The sequence below is a fragment of the Ptiloglossa arizonensis genome, chromosome 5 (assembly GCF_051014685.1).
Source record: "Ptiloglossa arizonensis isolate GNS036 chromosome 5, iyPtiAriz1_principal, whole genome shotgun sequence".
In the NCBI taxonomy this organism is placed as follows: Eukaryota; Metazoa; Arthropoda; class Insecta; order Hymenoptera; family Colletidae; genus Ptiloglossa; species Ptiloglossa arizonensis.
The window spans coordinates 22,987,307-23,009,556 of NC_135052.1; the positions used below are offsets into that span (position 1 = coordinate 22,987,307).

Below are 22,250 nucleotides of genomic sequence, written 5' to 3' on the forward strand. Positions count from 1 at the left end.
TTTATTCAATCTATTACTTAATATATTTAAGAATACAAAGTTATAAAATTATATATCTTTACATAAATAATTTATTTATTATAGCAATAATAATCATCATTATAGACTATTTTATGACAATAATCGTCATCACAGACTATTTCATAACAATAGCAATCATCATACGGTATTTTATAACAACAATAACAATCATACGGTATTTTACAACAATAATAATCATCATCATATTGTATTTTACAACAATAGTAATCATCATCATATGTATGTAATTCTACAATAATAATAATATCACTTTATTGATATCTACGGGAATAAACACTTCGTTACAAAAGGAAAACGAATTGCACGTACAATGAGAATAACAATGAAAGTGATCTCTAATTTTGTACCGTGTAGATACACGTTGGAAACGTGCTATAGTAGTATCGAAAATTCGTACCAATTATCCGAGGCTTCGATATGTTCCGATACCACGTACTAAGCACGGTATTGCTCGAGTATCATCCGTACCTAATCGTATCGATCTCGGTAACATCGGTAATCGAAGCTCGGTGAAGAAATTTCCAAGTGTGGAGCACGTTTAACGAGATCTCCGCTCGCGAGATTCGGTTGAATCCGTTGAATGTTGGTGGTGATACGGTCGGTGGCTGGGTCGGGAAACTAGAGGACACCCCGTGGGACGAAACGGGAAAGGAAACGGCGCGGCGCAAGATGAAAGGGGGCGGCGGACCGCGTGCGTGTGTGCACGGCTCGGAGGGGATGGATTTTCGTGTCCTCGATACTCGCAACTGCGCACAATTTGCGACGCGCAACGCGACGTGTCGGCGTCGTCGAGTGCTCGACGCCTTTCAAGCCGCGCAGACAAACGGACGAGGACGAGCCGCGAAGGAGAACGCATCGTCGTCAATAGGAACGTGCCCACGGGGTTTGCTCTTCCCCCCTCGCCCGCCGCTTTGTGGTTCATTAAACCGTCGACTCCTTATTTCTCGTCGCGAAGAAAGTAAATATACATACATTCTCGAATTTCAGAAATATTTACGGGAGAACCGCGTTCTCTATAGTCGAGAAACGAGAAAATGACCTGCCAAGGTCACTCGGTAGAATTTATCTCACGTGGAAGCGAATGAATTTCTATGTCAAGAGTTTTTTAATTTTGAGGTAGTTGTTTTTGGAGAATTTGGTAAATGTATATTTTTGAAAGAACCGAGTTTTCTATAGTCGAGAGACGAGAAAATGACCTGCCAAGGTCACTCGGTAGAATTTATCTCACGTGGAAGCGAATGAATTTCTATGTCAAAAGTTTTTTAATTTTGAGGTAGTTGTTTTTGAAGAACTTGGTAAATGTATATTTTTGAAAGAACCGCGTTTTCTATAGTCGAGAAACGAGAAAATGACCTCCCAAGGTCACTCGGTAGAATTGATCTCACGTGGAAGCGACTGAATTTCGATGTCAAGATTTTTGAAATTTTGAGACAGTTGTTTTTCGAGAACACCTCACTTATTGGTCCTCACAGAATATATGTGTGTGTGTGTGTAAAATATCGAAAATCTTGATACTAAAATTCAGTCGCTTCCACATGAGATCCACAATTCCACAATTCTATCGAGTGACCTTGGCAGGTCATTTTCTCGTCTTTCAACTATAGAAAACGTGGTTCTCATGAAAGTGTATATTTTTCAAGAAATATGATTTCACAGTATCAAACGCATTTTTCACTTATTATATATATATATTATAAAAGTGTGTATTTATGTGTGTGTGTGTATAAAGAGAGAGAGAGAGAGAAATTGTTACCGACTCAATGGAATTTATTAACCCATTTGCATCAAGAATTGGAACTAGTTAGCAATATTATCGAGTGTGGAATAATCCGCACGCGATGGCCTATTTAGAAATTATTCGCATTTACGTAAATGCGCTCCGAAGTGTGATCACGATATTCGGTCGACAATCGATTGGTATTGTTGGCGATGGAAGGTCTTCCAAACACGTTACAGCCGGAATATATCGCTTCTGGATGCAAATGGGTTAAATAATCTGTCCGCAGTGACGGATTCACGTACGAGCGAACCTGAACGGTTGTCTGGGGACATCAGGAAGTTTCGTGAACGATAAAAATGATTTATTTATCTATCATGTGCCGATTATTTTCTATTTTAATGATTTAGTTTTAAATAATAATTTGTACAAGATGGTTGACACAATAATGGTATATAGTAGTTTTAATAATAATTTTGATAATAATACAAAAATAGAAGTATATATACATATTACTCTATCTGTATTTCTATTTATCTCGCGATGAAACTTTGCGCAACGTTATTAACCACTGTCGCGTAAAAAAGGAACCAGAAATCACGAGTGCCCCGAAACACATCGAGGCTCCCGATTGAAATTCGTTCGATGCTCGATACTGTACCGACGATAGACCATGAAAGCACCCGCGGTGGGTATTCCTTTTAAAAAAGGAAAAAAAAAAAAAAGAAACCAGCCCTCGCGAAGCCCACAGGGTTGTTTCCGTGTCTCTGTCGTCGTTTACACATCCGCGGGTCCGTACTTTATTTCCATTCCACGCCCCCCGCCCACCCCCCACCACCACCACCACCTTCTCATGCACCCACCCAACCGACCGACCCCCCTCTTTTTTTCTTTGTTCGCCCGCTGCGTCGATCCTTGCACACAGCTCGCTCGCTCGCTCGCTCGCGCATTCGCCGCGCCGACAACGTGGGTGTTTCAAACGGAAAGGAAGAAAGAAAAAAAAAAAGAAAAAAAAATGAACGAATGAAAAAAGAAAAAGGAAAACACGCGATCTCTGAATTCTTTTTTAGCCGGCGGCTGCGAGCCGTTTCCCTCGATAAACGACCAGACGAATTTTTCTCGTCGGAATGGAATTTGCGCGACACGTTAAGGCGACGCCCTCGAATAGCGACATACGAGCGTCGGGGGCGGGGAAAGGGAAAACGGGAGAGTGGAAAAAGGGAGACGGAGTCTTGACACGCTGATTAAAAAATCGTCCGCTGCGTTTTCCGCGGGTGTACGTTCCGCAGACGACACCTGAACCGTTGGAAGCTTTCCCCTCCCCCTCCCCCTCCCACCACCCTCCGCCCACTCACGGACGGTCGTTTTGAATTATGCTGGAAGACGATGGGCGTCTCGTTAAACTCGAGGAGTTCCCCGGTGGTGGGGCGGCGGGTGGAGGGGAGATCGAAGTGGTGGGGGTACGTCAGGTTGTTTCGTTTAAACGCCGCAGTCGGATCGCGAGTTGCCAAATAGGACCGATTCGCGATTGGCGACACGCCAGATGGAACGACGACTGGGAAGTTCTGTTTCGGGTTCAATACCCATTTCAAACTACGTTTTCCTAATTTCCCCGCTTGCTCGGCGTTACGAGGGAACGAGAGGACTCGTTCGAGTGCCGCGATATTGCGCGTTCATTACGAAAGCGACGGTGGAGGGGAGGGGGAGGGGAGGTAGGCCGGCTCGTGAATTTCATTCGAAACAGAAATCTCTGGGGCAAATTATCGTGAGAAATTGCGTTTGATCCTGTGAAACCCCGGGGCGAATTTGGGGAATGTACGTTTCCGAGAGAACCGCGTTTTCTACAGTCGAGAGATGAGAAAATGACCTCCCAAGGTCACTCGGTAGAATTCATCTCACGTGGAAGCGAATGAATTTCGATATCAAGATTTTTGAAATTTTGAGACAGTTGTTTTTAGAGAACTTGGGAAATGTATATTTTTGAAAGAACCGCGTTTTTTATAGTCGAGAGGCGAGAAAATGACCTACCAAGGTCACTCGGTAGAATTGATATCTTTTACGTGGAAATGACTGAATTTCGATGTCAAAATTTTTGAAATTTTGAAACAGTTGTTTTCGAAGAACACTTTACCTATCACAGAATTTGCAAAGTGGATTATTTGGTAAATAATATTTTATTCGCATGTATCGTCAATCTTTGTAACATTGGACTTTATGGTATTTTTTTTAATCGTATTTTGAATCGAATATAAACATTAATCGATATTGTAGATACTATAAAAAAGACAATAATACAATTATTATCATTATTATTATCAAATTACACAGTTCGAACGGACACGTTTACTCGAAAAAGGGACGTGAACCAAGGAGTCAATTCCTCGCGCAATTAGGCGATCGCAAGGTCGATAGTCGCGACATCTGTTCCAACAAAATGGCGCCTACCAAGTGTACATAACCCCCCAATATCAAATATTAATCGATGTTTTAGATACTATAAGAAAGTCAATAAAAAAATTACGATCATCGTTATTATCAAATTAAACAGTTCGAATGGACGCGTTTGCTTGAAAAGGAATCGTAAGCCAATAGGTCAATTCCTCGGGCAATTAGGCGATCGCAAGGTCGATAGTCGCGACATCTGTTCTAACAAAATGGCGCCCACCGAGTGTACGTAACGCGTCGTAGACTCGGACTTTGAATAAACACTCATCGATCCAGACGCGCGAAAATCGATACCGTTCGATCGATATATTGAAAACGAGGAATCAATCGCGCGACAAGAACCGAAGCCAAACTATCGCTAGATATTTCGCGAAGAAGGGCTCTCGCGATCAAACGCCCCCTTTTGATTGATTTTCTTTCTCTATTCTACGAGGAAGCCACAAAACCACTGCGTTTGATAGGCCGCTGATCGCACGGTAGCTTCTATTGGCTTCCCTCGTCACATCGGTACATCTCTCTCGCAAATGGATCTTCAGAGAAACTGGATTCACGAGGGCCGACGACAAGAAAAGAGACACCAGATTGAATGCGCCCACCAACGACCTCAACAAGTTTCGTGTCGTTTCGAGCACACGAGTCTCCCAAATCGTATCCTAATTTTAAGAATCTCCAACGATCTCCAACAATTCAATCGAATCACGAACTGCTTAACAAATTTCAACGTTCGAAAATCCCTAATTTCGACTTTAACTTGGCTCCGAAGAATTCTGTCCATCCCTAACACCCCTATACACCTAAATCTCTAGATAGTCAATAGCAAAGAATTGAAATTTACAATATACAGAAGTCGTTAACTTTAATCTTTTCTTAAGAATAATTCTATTGAATTGCAGAGAGAATCTGCAAATCAAGATTTTGTTTTCAAATTTTATTTTAAATAATTTTACACGATCTTATTTATCGTAGCATTGTTACGATCGTATGAAATTTAATCGATCGAAAAAAAATTTGAAAAAAACTATGGCTTCGTTTAATACGTTTCCTTGTGAGAAAAATGAGAGTTGAAAACTTTTAAACGTTAAATTTGATGGTAAAAAAATTTCCATTCGAACGAAATATTCTACAGAATTTCATCGTTTTATTTACACATTCGTCCCTTCAAAGAGAGAAGTGGGCAGATATAAAAGAATTCGTACAAGTTATCGTTTATGTATCACAATAGTCTTCCTTTCGAAGAATCTAATATTTGCAACAATTTTGTAACAGAGCGTCTCCACTGTTAATTTCTTATCCGTTCCTTAAACTTTTCATCGTTCCGAGCCAGCTATTACATCATGAACCAACGAGATCGATTAAATAATTACAAACTCTTTAACAATGAATCAAAGTGCTCCGATGGTAATTAAATTAAAATTTAATAAACTCCGTATCGGAAATTGTAAGTAAATTCGATTAAATGCTCGACTTAGACGAAGCGCGGTGCATCGACAAGATTGATTTAATTATTTTAAACCCTCGAATTGTTCAAAGTACTTCAATCCGAACAAACTGACTCGTCGAGATCGATCGAATTATTTTAACAAACGAGGCTTATTAAAATTCCGTTCCTTTCGGTGAAAATGAAACAGATTAAGTGTTATAGGAATATTTATCATAGATAATATATTAAAGAAAAATTCATTATGGATAGTATATCATAGAAACATTTATTGTAGATGATCTATTTTAAAAAGATTTATTCTAGATGGTATATTATAGAAAAATTTATTCTAGATAATATATTAAAGAATAATTTATTATATTGGCAGTTTGGAAAGTCATTTGGTTTTTCTTTCGGTGAAAAATGAAACACGATTTTTTCAGAGTGCGTAAACACTTTATCAAATTACACACTGACCGTTTTGGCGAACGAAACGACTTTCCGAACGACCGAATAATTGTATCGTGCACGAGCATTGAACTCGTCGTTAAATTTGAAACGGTGAAAAGAAACTTGGATCGAACGCTTGGTTCAAATCGAACGTAACGATGTTGGTGACAGTGTTGTTGGCCAATCAGCCGATGGTAGTTGACATCAGCTTACCGAGTCTCCGAACCGAAGCCCCGCAGTGGAAATGTTACAAATTGCGTGTACCGTAAGCGGAAACGTGGCTTTAGGTGTCACCGTGCAAATCTGCACCCTTACACGGACGAAACAAACCGAGCCAGGCTGAACACGAGTCACGACACCGTTTATGCAGTCGCTACACGTTCATCTTTATCTCCACTTATCTACCCATTCGTTTCTCCAGCCCCCGCCATCGGTCCCCCGAGCTTTTCGAATCGCGAGATACGTACTCGTTTCCGGTTGGATAAGCGGCGTTTATTTTGGTGACCCGTGGCGCGCAATAAAACCACCCACCTTCCCTTCGTTCGTCTCTTATCTTCGCCCCACCACCAGTTTCGCGAACTGTTGAGAATATATAGTGTTTCTGAATAGAAAGTTGGACTCGCGGTCTTGCCAACCCCGCGCTTTCGATTCCATTCCCCCCCTTCCGTCCTTCCTGTTTCTCGGTACACAATAAAACCCACCGCGATAAAGAACCAACTCGTGAAGACGAGCCACGAGCGTATAAGGGGGCAGGGGGAGGTGGAGGGGGGACACTAGACGTTTCTCCAGAAGAATTAATGGACCTCTGTGCGTAAATTAACAACGAAAAATTGGGGAACGAGAAGTTTCGAGTTGATATACACCGTGGGTAAAAATTCGTGGTACAAGAAATGGAGTTGTGATTTTTTTTATTAATAATAGATAAATTTCGGAACGTTAAGGTATACCTAATGTGTATAATAATTGGAAATAATTTCGAAATAAAAGGAAAAGTATTGATGAGGAAAAAGGAGGAATTTTTCAAATTTACCACACTTGTGTGGAATGGAAAAAGTCATCGTGATTTCAAAACACGTGCTGTGGAAGTTAATGAAAATTTTATTGTGAAAGTAGGTCGAACCAGTTATTTTGACTGGTTGGTAGATTTAGTGTTGATATAGTCTATGGTAGGTATCAGGGAGATTCTATGGCTCGAAATAAGACGAAAGTATCGAATAACGAAATTGCATCGGAGGCATCGTTTTTGAGAGAATTGCATTCAAAATTCGAACTGACGCGCGTGCACCTAACTGCATACGTACGCACAATGGGCAAAAATTCGTGATACAAATGGAGTTAGGGAGATTCTATGGCTCGAAATAAAACGAAAATATTAAATAACGATATTGCACCGGAGGCTTTGTTTTCGAGAAAAATGCATTTGAAAATTCGGTCCAATGCACGTGCACTTAATTGTACATATATATGTATATGTACACCGTGGGCCAGGATTCGTAGTAGAAATCGAATCAAGGAGATTCTATGGCTCGAAATAAAACGAAAATATGGAATAACGAAATTGCATCGGTGGCTTTGTTTTCGAGAAAAATTCATTTGAGAACCGTTCTACAGTCCCTGGACATTGAATTAGGATTGTTCGTGTACTGCTGAAAAATTGTGAAAGTCAAAGTTGCGTAACTTCGTTAATATTCGTTAAAAACTACTGTAACAGGAAGGAAATTAAAGCTTAATGCTTCTACTTTTTTATTTCTATGGTCGATTTCAGCCATTGTATCTTGTATGAAAACAATCGCAGTAGCTCTCTATTGTGAGGTCTATAACACTAGTTATCGATAGATGCACGCGTACTCTGATTTTCAAATGCATTCTCCTCGTGTACGAAGCCTCTGATGCAATTTTGTTATTGCATATTTTCATAGAATCTCTCTGATTCGTACCACGAATTTTCATCCACCATGTATACATCATACCCCCCTTCTGACGGTGAAAACGAAAGAAAAAGGAAGGGGTGAAAGTTGTAATCCATAATAATCTATAAAACTTTGTATATGTTAACGTAATGTAAAAATATATATACAACTTATATAAATTTGAATGAATTCATTTCTAGTAGCACGAAAAACTCTCTTTCTTTCCTTCTTTGCTTACCCTCCCCTTAAAGTATTCCAGAATGACGAATCAGTTAAATAAATACTAAACTTTCAATTATTATTAAACGATTCCTCTTATTAGAAGAATTTGACTAGTCTCAGAAAAAGAAAATCCAGTGTTTGAATTTTTTTTCAATTATTATAGTGACAATCTGCTTCGGTTTATTTTTCTTCTAACAAACTACATTTTTTTATTCAAATATATACTGTAAAACTGCAACAACCCCTTTAGGATATATTATTATAGAATAACGTTTGAAAACAGCTGGAACAATTATACAAACAAATTATAATGAGTTGCTACCTTCCTGACCCCATTTGTACCACAAATTTTAGCCCATGGTGTAGAAGATAGAGAAACGGAGCAACCTAACAGTATGACGGGGTTGTCCCATGAGATGTGTCTTTTGGGAGACAATTGATTCCAGACCGACACAACAGACCTAGAAATGCACTCATCCGATATTCTTTCTTCCTTTGTATTTGTCCAACAACAAAGAAGGAAACAAGAATGCAACTCGCGACACTTGGCTTTTCTTCGCAGCTTTAATGTCGCTAGATGTAGCCCGTGATTTAGGATTGCCGTAATCGTCCGGGCGATAAATGGAAAAGCACTCGCCGCGAGGAGTCCATATTTTATTGCGCACTAAAATATTAGCGGAGGACGTCGCAAGAGACCGAGTCACCTGTCGAGGATTTATTGCGACGGCGCAGCACGAGCCCCGGCTCGCGAGGAGAGACTCGAACATGAAAACGGGGTCGAAGGCTCATCAGTCCGCGATGGAATTTCTTTGGTGTGAGTCCCAGTGGAGGCTGAGAAAGAAATTGGGGATACTAAACATCGAGAACTTCTTAAAAAATTCAGAAATCAAATTTTAAAATTTTGTAGAGACTTCTATAGTAGATACTACAATGTGTACTAATATATTGATAACTATAGTTGATATTACTTTGATGTGAGTCCCAGTGGAGGCTAAGAAAGAAATTGGGGATACTAAACATCGAGAACTTCTTAAAAAATTCAGAAACCAAATTTTAAAATTTTGTAGAGACTTCTATAGTAGATACTACAATGTGTACTAACATATTGATAAATATAGTTGGAATTATTTTGATGTGAATCTCGGTGGAGACTGATAGAAAAATTGTAATATGAATTTTTCAAATTTATAGATACTTTTGTAATAAATGCTACGAAAATTACTAACACATTTATAACTACAGAAGTTGGAGAAAAAGAAAAGCACAAGCTATCTTGTTGTTCTACACTCCTTTTCTTCTTATGTCGGTGGTCCAATTTCCATACAACCTTATATTATGGTACTATATGTTTTAATGAGCTGAATCTAACTAGATTCTTTCCTGCAGTGTTATACACGTTTTTATGAGAGGAAATGTATAACGGGGAATTTTGACTTTTCTTTAAATTTACTTATCTAAACGAGAGCAGCAGTAAACGTCCAACTTTCACATATAGCATGCTATTTACATGCTAATATGTTAGCCCCCAGGGACTTGGTAAAATTGCCACAGATTTTTTCGTTTCTTTTCGAAATAAATAACATGGTATTTTAATAATGAGACTGGATAGTTAAATTGATAAAAAGTAACGTCTTCGTTGAGAATTATTTCCAAGGAAGTGAAACTTTCCAATATTTTTTTAGTTATACATATGTGTGTTTTTTTTTTTTAAATAGCTCTCTTTAAGAAGTTCTGTCACAGTTTGACAGTGCTCGAAACTTCCAAAGCAAAACGGCCACCAATCGAAACAAAACTATCCAAATAATAATTACAAACCAGTAAAATCTCATTACTCGTTAAAACAAAAAACTAATCTTATTTTTCTCCGGATAATATTTCCAAAAAACCATTCGGATCCACAATTTTACAAAATTCGACTCCTTCGCACAGGAAACTGAACGCTTTAGAAAAAAATCAATTACCCCGGTATCCAGTTCCTTCGATGTCCCGTCTACGTTAATAAACGAACGTTAAAAACGATACAATGGAAAAGAACAGGCTGGTACCTGAAAATAGACGAGCGAAGAAGAAGCCGACGCGCAAAGGGGAAGAGCAAAGCGGAAATAGGACGTACGGGGGAGGGGAGGAAGCAGGCGAGGAACTGACGCGGGAGAAATTATTAGTCATGGCGTTTCGGAGGATTCCTCTCTGTTTTTGCAGACGCTTTAAAAACGAGCCATCTGCGGAGCGGTGGAAGACGCTCGACCTGCGTTCGAGCAGTGACAAAGCCCCCTAATTCGTCAGAATCCTCGCGGGCCACGAGATACGGCCAGACGCATCCTGCGCTGAAACGCAGCAAAGTAGTTGATGCCAGTCATTAGTCAGCCGCGAGACGTTGCCCGGAGCCGCTCTCGAACCAAGCCCCGCCCACCGGTTCGCCCCACCCACCGGTGGGAACTTTCGTAATTTGACATAACAGATGCATCTGCTGAATTCGTAATACTTCGAACGCGCGTATCGGTTTCCGATACCGAATCCTGTCATTAAACCTAACGACGACGTATATTGAATTACACCCGCCGCGCCCCGCGCCCGATTGTCCCGAAGGCATTGTCGCCCTTGATTCTCGTGCGTTTTCCAATGGAAAATCGTCGTACCTCGTTCACCGAATGTTCATATTCACCGCTGCGAGAATTCGCAGAAAAGATCGAAGTTCTTTAGAAGCAAAAAAAAATAAATAAACAAATGACCGGTTCGTTCAACAGTCACGGTGGGGTCGTACCCCCCCCCCCCCTTGCGAAACAGGGGGCACCAAATGGACCAGAATTTTGAACTTGCCTTCAATTTGAATCGAATACGAACGTAATTGAATTGAATGGTAAATCGAACTGGATTTTTGAAAATTTTAAAAATTGTGGATTTTGGAGTTTGAAAGGTGTTGTTGCATTGGATTGTTCGGAAAGTCATTTCGTTTTCCAAAATGGAAAGTATGTAATTTGATGAAATGTTTATGCACTCTGAAAAAATCGTTTTTCATTTTTACCAAAAAAAAAAACGAAATGGCATTCCGAACGACCTGATATATTTCTGGAAAAAATTTGTTGGCAAAAATACGAAACGGTGCTCCGTTTGATATCCGATTTCGCGGGGAACGAGTGACCTAACCCAGTGCCATCGAAGCCTCGTTTCCTAGTTTCGTCCCATTCGTGTGTATTCCGCGCGACAGGATACAGTGTTCGCAGGTGGAACTGTTCCAATACCGTGCCCGGGACAAAATACAAGTCTGAAGGTTACTGCATGGCTATCACCGTACACGTCGAGATGCCTCGATTATTCATAATACTCTGGGTCGTCATTGACACTCGTTCGATCACGATGTGTTCCATCGTGATGCAACGTTGCATCCTATACAAGGATTTAAAGAGAGACGCTGACATTTGGGAAATTTTTTAACGTGAGTTACGAATACGTACTTTGAACAATATCTTTGCAAATTTTCGTGAAACAATATCGATCCATGTAAAAAATATAAATGTTCTTATTACCACGCTGCCAAAATTTTCTAGCCCCATCGTAAGATGAATTTTTTTGATCTCGATAGTTGAAATTGAATAAAATTGCAATTTTTGAAACTAAATAAACCTCGTTGTCGTTACACGGACGAATTTTTCGAAATATTAATTTGTTTATGAACGACAAATTTTTTGAGAAAAGAATTCTGTACTAGATCTTTTGCGGGCAAACGCAGTTGCCCGTGGGCAAAGTCACAGGAAAAACTTACAACGAAGGTGACTGTTTCGATGGGGATCGAAAGTAGTGGGGGTAAGTGCCCGCGGAAACTAGTTGCCCAAGACACGGTGAACTGTGCCCGCACGGGCATCGAGATCCATCTCAAGGTCATTCATATGTCTGGACTAAATTCTGGTTTGTTAAATACACACAGAACTCAAAAACACTTTCATACATACACTCTCCCTCCCATTTTCGCATTATTTATTTATAATAATAAAAAATAGAAAATATTGTTTAGGATCTTATTATTTATAATAATAGAATCTTTTGTTTATAATAATAGAAAATAGAAAATATTGTTTACGATCTTATTATTTATAATAATAGAATCTTTTGTTTATAATAATAGAAAATAGAAAATATTGTTTACGATCTTATTATTTATAATAATAGAAAATAGAAAATATTGTTTACGTTCTGCAGATTCTTTTCCAATAAAGAGAAGGGTGACACTTGTTCCTTTATTGTTTAAATACACGAGTAATGTGTTCCTTTTTTTAAAAGGAAGTTATCAAGAAGAAAAATAGGCTAATTCTAAGTTCTACGTTCCCATACCGAAGAACTTGAGAATAGACTGAGTGATAGCGAATTAGAATTAATTTTCACTAACGATGAGGTTGAAGAGGACCCAAGGGTCATATCTTGTCGGTACACTCATACTCCAAACTTACATACTAATTGGTTCCAGAATAGCCAACATAAACCGAGGTAAACACGATGCACATACACATATATGTACATACATACGTACAAATGCATACACTAATATTTTTTCGAATTAAGAAGTAGGTATTCCATTAATTAATAAAAGTGACGAGAGAGGTAAAGTTTAACACATATTCGCATCTACAATTTTCAATAAACCCTGCCAACAATACATCGGGTTGTTCAGAAAGTCATTTCGCTTTTTTTTTTTTAGTGAAAATGAAACACAATTTTTTAGACTATATACACATTTTACTAAATTATATATTCTCCATTTTGGAAAACAAAATGACTTTCCGAGCAAGCCATTATAATTTTTGCAATATTTATTTTGCCACCTATTTCAAAAACTGTAATTCCACTTCCGGCGAGTTTTACGATATTCAATATTCCTTCCAAATTGATAACGACATCTTTTCTCCTCTTTCCACTGAAAAATGAGCTTGAATGCAGCCAATGTTCGGTACTATCCCGACTACTTGTTTAAATCGATCGAATTATTAATACACCACTGTTACAACCTATACGCCTTCGAGGCTACGAAAATTATCCACTTGAATGCATACTTCGCCCCGATTGTTTGAACAATCGTCCATTGTGTCGCTAATAATCGTAAGTTGGTGTGCAACTGAACGCGTAGCTAAACAATGGGACGTCATTTGCAAAGGCTAATAGGAGGGTGAAACTTTCGACTGGTTTCTTTCATACGGGATGGGGTCTGGATAACCCGGCACGTTAATTAAAAGATGAAACTCGATTCCTGTTCAGAGGAGATCGGGAATAACGCGTCGATTATTCTCTGGTAAAATCGATTTACGAGCAAAATTGTCCAACTATCGAGTTACATCGGCGTATTGCTGCGGCACAGTTCAAGGCAAGGCGACCAGATTTCAGGCGCGCTATTAGCCGGGCAAGCTGGGATTCTGATTAGGAGTGAGACTCGATGGCTGGAAATGGCGTGCATTGTGTTCCCGATCCCATTCACTCGGTTAGTGGTGTGTGTGTTGGTCCACCGACGCAGCCCCGATCTCCGTTCTACACGTCCATGATGAGCCCTTGAAGCCCCACAATGAACTGGTATTGTAATCAAGCCGTCCTGTACAATGTGATTCTGCACGCAGAGCATGCGATAGGAAGCCAAAGCAACTCGATCGACGAGTGCGTTTCGGTTTCTTTTTGAACGTCACGAAGATCTTTCCGCGATCGCGGTGGCAACGGTGAAAAAAAGATATTCATTTTACAATCGGCGACGAACGTTACCAAAGGACGGTGCTAAAAATTCGCGAGGGATGTAGGAGTCTCCGAGGCTGGACAACTTGGACGAAAATAAATCGAACATGGCTCTGGGACTCGAAGGGTCTCAACTCCGGGAGATCATAAAACGATTGCTCCGAGGATAAGTTGCGGAGGGCATCGTAGAACGTACGGTATCTCGCTTGTCGTTGATTTTACGGGAAAAGTGCACGGAACGAAAGTTATTGGATATTAAATTATGGAACGTTTCTGTTCTATATAAATTTTCGACAGAACGAACGGTAACCGAGATATTCGCCTTTTTATCTATGGTAGCCCACGGGGGAGAGAAGTGTTCTATTTATTTCGGAATATAAAATAAAAAAATATTTGCGTAACATAGGGAGCACCAAAGTAACTGTGTTCGAATAATATTTATTATAGTTAGTTAATTTCACCGGTTTATAATATTTGAGAGCATTCGAGATAACACTGTTCTTACCTATTTGGCACCGAAACATTCAAACGATCGAACCACCCCAAATTTTTATCACGGGTCGTGAATCGTCGCGAATCTAACCTAACTCACATCTATCCCAACGACTGAAATAGTTTTGAGGCTAAAAGCTGCAAAGGTGGAAAACGTAGAAACCATTTGGTGAGCAGTCAGAGAATTTACAGGGTAGCCATTTATCACGAGTAACGAGCATCTTAGATATCCCTGCTGCTACTGAAAATACGAGAACGTAACTAAAAGGAAGTGAGTGCAACGATAGCAACAAAAAATTGCCTTTGAGGTAATTTTCAAAACCATCGTCACACGTATCACATGTTTATGATCATCTGATGTTATCACTTGCGACATCACGAAGTTAAAAAACTTGTTTAATCGTGTTTGGGTATATTCCATAAGTTGAGCTATGTGAGTTACTTTTGGAAAATGGAATACCATGTACAATAATAATAATAATAAATTCCTTGTCCCATTTAAACTTGTATATGTATAAACACACGTTTGAAGTACCATAAGTCATAAAAATTGTATTTTTTGTTGTGAGATATTATTTCCTATTTACTATTAATAATTTTAATATTTTATTGTATTTTATTTCTATACCGTGGAAATGGACATAATAATATTTTCTTTGCAATTAAATGAAGAACATATAGATTTGCATACACGTATGTTCTAATAATCTGTTGTAGATTTTCATATAAAGCTCACGGGATTTATTAACCATGAGACGTTCCTGAACAATTCTTTATTGGTCGCGAGAGGTTCCTATAAAAACTGCTGTAAATTCTCGTCCAAAGCTCAGAACTTTATTAGCACGTGAAAGGTTTCTATAAAATTCTTTATTAGCTCGTGAGAGGTTCCAGTAAATTTCTTTATAAACCGCGAGAGGTTTTTGAAAAATTCTTTATCAAAAACGAAGATTCCCTTTGAAATCTGTTGCGAATTTTCACCTAAATTTCACAATTTTATAGCTCGTGCAAAATTTCTGCAAAATTCTTTATTAGCTCATCAGAAAGTTCTGTAAAATTCTGTATTAAACGTGAGAAATTTTTGTAAAATCTATTGTGGCCTTCCGATTAAAGCTCAGGGCTTTGTTAACTAATAAGAGTTAGCTAATAAGAGGTTCCTGAATAATTCTTTATTAGCTTCGAAGAAATTCCTGTAAAATTCTGTATTAACCGATGAGAGATCCTTGTAAAATTCTTTATTCGTGGCGAGAGGTTCCCATAAAACCTACTGTAAGTTCTCGTCCAAAGCTCACAACTTTATTAGCACCCGAATGGTCTCTGCAAAATTCATTATTAGCTCACAAGAGGTTCTAGTAAATTTCTTTATTAGTCTCGAGAGGTTCCTATAAAATTCTTTATTAGCCACGAGAAGTTCCTGAAAAATTCTTTATCAACAACGAAGGTTTCGTCTGAAATCTGTTGCGAAATTTCACCTAAATTTCACAATTTTATTAGACCGCGAGATTTTTCTGTAAAATTCTTTATTAGCTCGTCGAAGGCTCCTGCAAAGGCTTCTCTATTAGCCACGAAAGGTTCCTGAAAAATTCTTTAACAACAACAGGGGATCTTTCTGAAATCCGTTGCAAAATTTTATGTAAATTTCACCTAATTTTATTACACTGTGAAAGGTTCTTATAAAATTCTTTATTAGCTCATCGAAAGCTCCTGTAAAATTCTTTATTAGCCATTAGAGGTTCCTAAAAAATTCTTTATCAACAACGAAGACTCCGGCTAAAATCTGTTACGGATTTTCACCTAAATTTTACCTATTTTTATTAGCCAGTGAATGGTTCCTCTAAAATTCTTTATTAGCTCATCGAAGCCTTCTACAAAATTCTCTATTAGCCACAAGAGATTCCTGAAAAATTCTTTATTAACAACAGGGGATCTTTCTGAAATCCGTTGCAAAATTTTATGTAAATTTCACCTAATTTTATTACACTGCTAATAAAATTCTTTATTAGCTCATCGAAAGCTCCTGTAAAATTCTCTATTAGCGACGAGAAATTCCTGAAACATTCTTTATCAACAACGAAGACTCCGGCTAAAATCTGTTACGAATTTTCACCTAAATTTTACCTATTTTTATTAGCCAGATGAAAGGTTGCTATAAAATTCTTTATTATCTCATCGAAGCCTTCTACAAAATTCTCTATTAGCGACGAGAAATTCCTGAAAAATTCTTTATGAACAACGAAGACCCCGGTTAAAATCTGTTACGGATTTTCACCTAAATTTCGCAATTTTATTAGCCAGCGAGGGGTTTCCCATAAAATATCGTTTCGCGTGTTTCGACGACCGAAATCGATCGGCGGGAAATCGGATTTTCGAACGAGTCGGCGAGCACACACAGCCGTTGGGGATATCGCGTCCACAGTTGGACAGGTTTCAAAAACGATACGGGTATTTACCCGTGAATTAGCGGACGGGCCTTTCGAGAGCCACGATATCTGCGACGCGATGATTACCCTCGATAAACACGCGATCGATGATCGATTGGTGCACAATACCAGCCGCGAAATGCGCCCGTGACGCGGGAAACGCGCCCTCCTCTGGCTAGACTTTGATCGAGAATCCGTTTTTCTTTTTCATTCGGTTTTTTTCGTGGTTTACCCATTAAACTCGAACGAGCCCGACGAGAGATGGCGGTTCCACGCGTTGATTCGATTCCTTCACCGTGGCCCTTAAACGATCCAGGAGGGTACCGCCCGAGGACATCGATAATTCATCGAGCACTTGTGTCGATTGCTTTGCCTCGGCGCATTTTCTCTGATCTGGCTCTGGATCGGTCTCGATAATCCCTTCGATAGAATCGATTCTCGGTCCGCTCGAGACCGGGACGAGATTTTTATTGGACGGTAAATCGAATCGTCGCGATTCATTCACGCCGACAACGGGGGTAAGGGGTGGGGGACAACGCTTTTTTTTAGCAATATCTGAAATCGCGACGAACCAGTTTCAAATTTCATTCGAGTCGACGAGCTCCACGGTTTAGACGAGATTGTCATTTTTTCCGCGTAACAAGCATTTTATTGTACCTGCGTTCCATTTATTAACACGAGGTAATTTTGCGAAAATGAGAAACTTATATTTTAAGTATCCAACCTAGAGCATTTTTATTTGAAAAGAGTTGAGTATCGATAAAGTTATTAGTAAAAATTAAATAATGGATAAGCATTTTAAAGCATTTTTATTTAAAAAACATTATATAGTAAGTATCCTACTTGAAGTATTTTTATTTAAAAAAATATTATATAGTAAGTATCCTACTTGAAGTATTTCTATTTAAGAAACATTATATAGTAAGTATCCTACTGAAAGTATTCTTATTTTCAAAAAAATTATAAGTATCTTATTTAAAGTATTTTTATTTAAAACAATATTATATAGTAAGTATCCTACTTGAAGTATTTCTATTTAAGAAACATTATATAGTAAGTATCCTACTTAAAGTATTTTTATTTTTAAAGAAATTACAAGTATCCTACTTAAAGTATTTTTATTTTTAAAGAAATTACAAGTATCCTACTTAAAGTATTTTTATTTTTAAAGAAATTACAAGTATCCTACTTAAAGTATTTTTATTTACAAACCCTAAATCATAAGTATCCTACTTAAAGTATTTTTATTTACAAACCCTAAATCATAAGTATCCTACTTAAAGTATTTTTATTTACAGACCCTAAATCATAAGTATCCTACTTAAAGTATTTTTATTTTTAAAGAAATTACAAGTATCCTACTTAAAGTATTTTTATTTACAAACCCTAAATCATAAGTATCCTACTTAAAGTATTTTTATTTACAGACCCTAAATCATAAGTATCCTACTTAAAGTATTTTTATTTACAAACCCTAAATCATAAGTATCCTACTTAAAGTATTTTTATTTACAGACCCTAAATCATAAGTATCCTACTTAAAGTATTTTTATTTTTAAAGAAATTACAAGTATCCTACTTAAAGTATTTTTATTTACAAACCCTAAATCATAAGTATCCTACTTAAAGTATTTTTATTTACAGACCCTAAATCATAAGTATCCTACTTAAAGTATTTTCATTTTCAGACTCTAAATCATAAGTATCCTACATAAAGTATTTTTATTTACAGACTCTAAATCATAAGTATCCTACTTAAAGTATTTTTATTTACAGACCCTAAATCATAAGTATCCTACTTAAAGTATTTTTATTTACAGACCCTAAATCATAAGTATCCTACTTAAAGTACTTTTACAAAACAAAGGACTGAATTATAAGTATCCATAGAGGTCTATAATTGTCAAGTACACATTTCTGTTCCCTGTACTTGTCGATCGTTACGAACTTTGTGATGTCATCTCGAACACTGGAAACTGTAATTATTCTCGTCTTGTTACAGCAGTATAATTAAGTAGAATAACGAAAGTGTTTCCAGTTAGTCTCTGTTGATAAAAAATACAATATTTGTCTTTCTGCGTTCGTCCCGAACTGTTGAGAGAGGAATTCTAATCTAAAGTTACAGACGATACATTTTACAGCGAGAACCACCCAGTCGTCGAAAAATTGACACTGAAAGGGCTTTCTCTCTGTTTTCGCAGCTTGCAACAAAACATACTACGGCGATGTGGGGAAAACCTACAATCTGGAGCTTCATCGACCGAAGGAGGACAAGGTGCCTTACTTTTGCAAGCTCACCTTCAACGCACCGGGTGGCGATTTGGGAGACATCGTACAGGTAAATTTGTTAAAAATTTCGTCAGTAAAAGCACACTCGTTGATTATCAGCGAAAAAATGACACGGTAAATCGTGTTAAAAAATTGTCCCAAGTTTTACAGAGGCAAATATTACCAATAAATTAATTTCCGTATGCGTGTACGACACGAACATTGCTACATTGTTTGCACGATTCTGATTCCCACAGAGGTCAATTTTATTCGATGCAATAACTGTGTCAATTCTCCAAAATTTCTGATCAAACTTTCACAGAACACTCTCCATACTCTGCACAATTAAATAATCAAATATAAACAGAAAATCAGAGGTAAATTTTATTCAATTCTACAACTGCCTCGATTTTCCAAAATGTCTGATCAAACTTTCACAGAACACTCTCTGTACTCTACACTATTGAATAATCAAACGTGAACGAAAAGTCAGAGGTCAGTGACAGTCAATATTCAAAAATTTCTAATAAAATTTCACTTTTCGATGGAACTTCGCGGACAAATAAATAACCGAATGTGAAAAGAAGAATTTCATCGAGCACACAAAAGTATCTATCTCCTTGAGCGACACTTGCCCCCTTTCGTCTCCCAAATTTCCCCGCACAGGAAAATCGAAATATATTCCACGTTCCTTCAGAGTCCAAGGTACTCTAACGTGCGAACAATCGAACACCCTTTTTGCCAAAAACGAAGAAAGTTTAGCCGGCGGAGAGGGGTTGTTAACAGGCCAACGAGGAAAGTTATCGTTTTCGTCGTCGAAACAACGCTGAAAAAATAAAACAGGATGGAAAAAATTCACCGAGGGAAGGACAAGAGAGTTCCGCGGTTGGCAGACGAACAAGAATCAACGGTGGAATTTTTAATAACGCAAATTGCTAGCCAGGCCCCGAGTCCGAACGGGAGAGCCGTCCACGAATAGCTTCGTGCCCGAAAAGTTTCGCCGTGAATGAAACTTTCAGCCGTGTCCGCTGCCAAATTATTTATACGCTGCAACAGCTATCCCGGTGTGTTTGTCGTTTCTATCAAAGGAGCTACACCAGTTTCGAGGAATTAGACGCGGACCCCGCCATCCAGTATTTAAAACCGCGCGTGCCCCTCTTTTTCCCACGATGCGTGCCCCTGTGTGTTTCCACGGCTGTTAGGGGGAGCGACGGAACTGCCGATACTTTAATCGCAAAAGAGGGAGAAAGAGATAAATAGATAAATTGAGATAGATAGATAAATAGATAGATAGATAGATATAGATAGATAGATAGATATAGATAGATAGATAGATATAGATAGATAGATAGATAGATAGATAGATAGATAAATAAATAGATAGATATAGATAGATAGATAGATAGATAGATAGATAGATAGATAGATAGAGAGATAGATAGATAGATAGATAGATAGATAGATAGATAGATAGATAGATAGATAGATAGATAGATAGATAGATAGATAGATAGATAGATAGATGGATAGATATAGATAGATAGATAGATAGAAAGATAGAGGGAGAAAGAGAGTGATAGTGAGAAACAGAGAGATATGTAGATAGATAGAGACAAATAGAAGGAGAGAGAGATAGATAGAGGTAGATAGAGATAGATAGAGACAGATAGAGACAGATAGAGATAAATAGAGATAGATAGAGATAATTAGATAGATAGATAGATAGAGATAAATAGACATAGATAGAGACAGATAGAGATAAATAGAGATAGATAGAGATAGTTAGATAGATAGATAGAGATAATTAGATAGATAGATAGAGATAATTAGATAGATAGATAGATAGAGATAGTTAGATAGATAGATAGAGATAATTAGATAGATAGATAGATAGAGATAGTTAGATAGATAGATAGAGATAGAAAGATAGAGGGAGAAAGAGAGTGATAGTGAGAAACAGAAAGATATATAGACAGATAGAGACAAATAGAGGGAGAGAGAGAGAGAGATAGAGGTAGATAGAGATAGGTAGAGACAGATAGAGATAAATAGAGATAAATAGAGATAAATAGAGATAAATAGAGATAAATAGAGATAAATAGAGATAATTAAATAGATAGAGACAGATAGAGATAAATAGACATAGATAGAGACAGATAGAGATGAATAGACATAGATAAAGACAGATAGAGATAAATAGAGGTAGATAGAGATAGTTAGATAGATAGATAGATAGAGATAATTAGATAGATAGATAGATAGAGATAGTTAGATGGATAGATAGAGATAGAAAGATAGAGGGAGAAAGAGAGTGATAGTGAGAAACAGAGAGATATATAAATAGATAGAGAGACAAATAGAGGTAGAGAGAGAAAGAAAGAAGCGATGAAACCGCGAGTCTTTTTGCAGCGGAAAACCAAACGAACTATTAATACCTGATAACTCGATTCGCGGTGATCAGAGCTCGTTTGGTTTTTCTTGGAAACGAGTGCGGCCGATCGAGCGTCGAAACGAGCGGCATTTCGATGAGGTAAAAACGAACCTGCCATTTTTTTAATTTTCCAATTTATCGCGGATAGCGAACCTGCTGAAAAATGAGAGCGAATAAAATTTTCGAACAAATTACAAATGGGAGCTGGGAGCTGATTAGGTCTATGGAAAATCGGGAATCGAAATATAATATATTAATTGATATTGATATGGAAAGGGTGATTTATAGAATTTATAAGTTGAAAGTGAATTAACAGGGTTGAAGATTTAAAAAATGATAGTTTTTAAGAGCTGTGTACTTATGTGAAATAGAAGACAGACATTTTGAAAGACGATACAGACTTACAATGGGGGAAAATATTTAGGGGAAAGGTTATCCTATTACAATTATACATTTATGATAAACTTAACGCGGTAATAAAATATACAAACTACACATTTCTAATTTTTTTTTCTTTTTGTCAAAATCGATGCAATCGATACTAGAATCGGAAAATAACATCTGGTTCATTTCAAATTGATCACTTTCTGTATTCAAGCTCTAGAATTTTAACGAAACCAAAATACGTTGCACGTAGAAATTAAAAGAGACGTTTATTTTACTAATTTCGAATTTACTTAAAAAAAATACAAACCATCAAAATTTACCATTTCTATATATTTATCTCGAA

The 22,250-nt window shown here is 37.7% G+C and overlaps 1 protein-coding gene across 1 annotated transcript in view; it reads left to right on the forward strand.

Moving 5' to 3' along the window:
• Positions 1-22,250, forward strand: part of LOC143147052 (uncharacterized) — a 194,606-nt gene that overhangs the window by 143,497 nt on the left and 28,859 nt on the right. Inside the window, exon 3 of the mRNA XM_076311913.1 lies at positions 19,023-19,159. Coding sequence (XP_076168028.1) covers positions 19,023-19,159 — 137 coding nt within the window. The remainder of the gene's footprint in view (positions 1-19,022; positions 19,160-22,250) is intronic.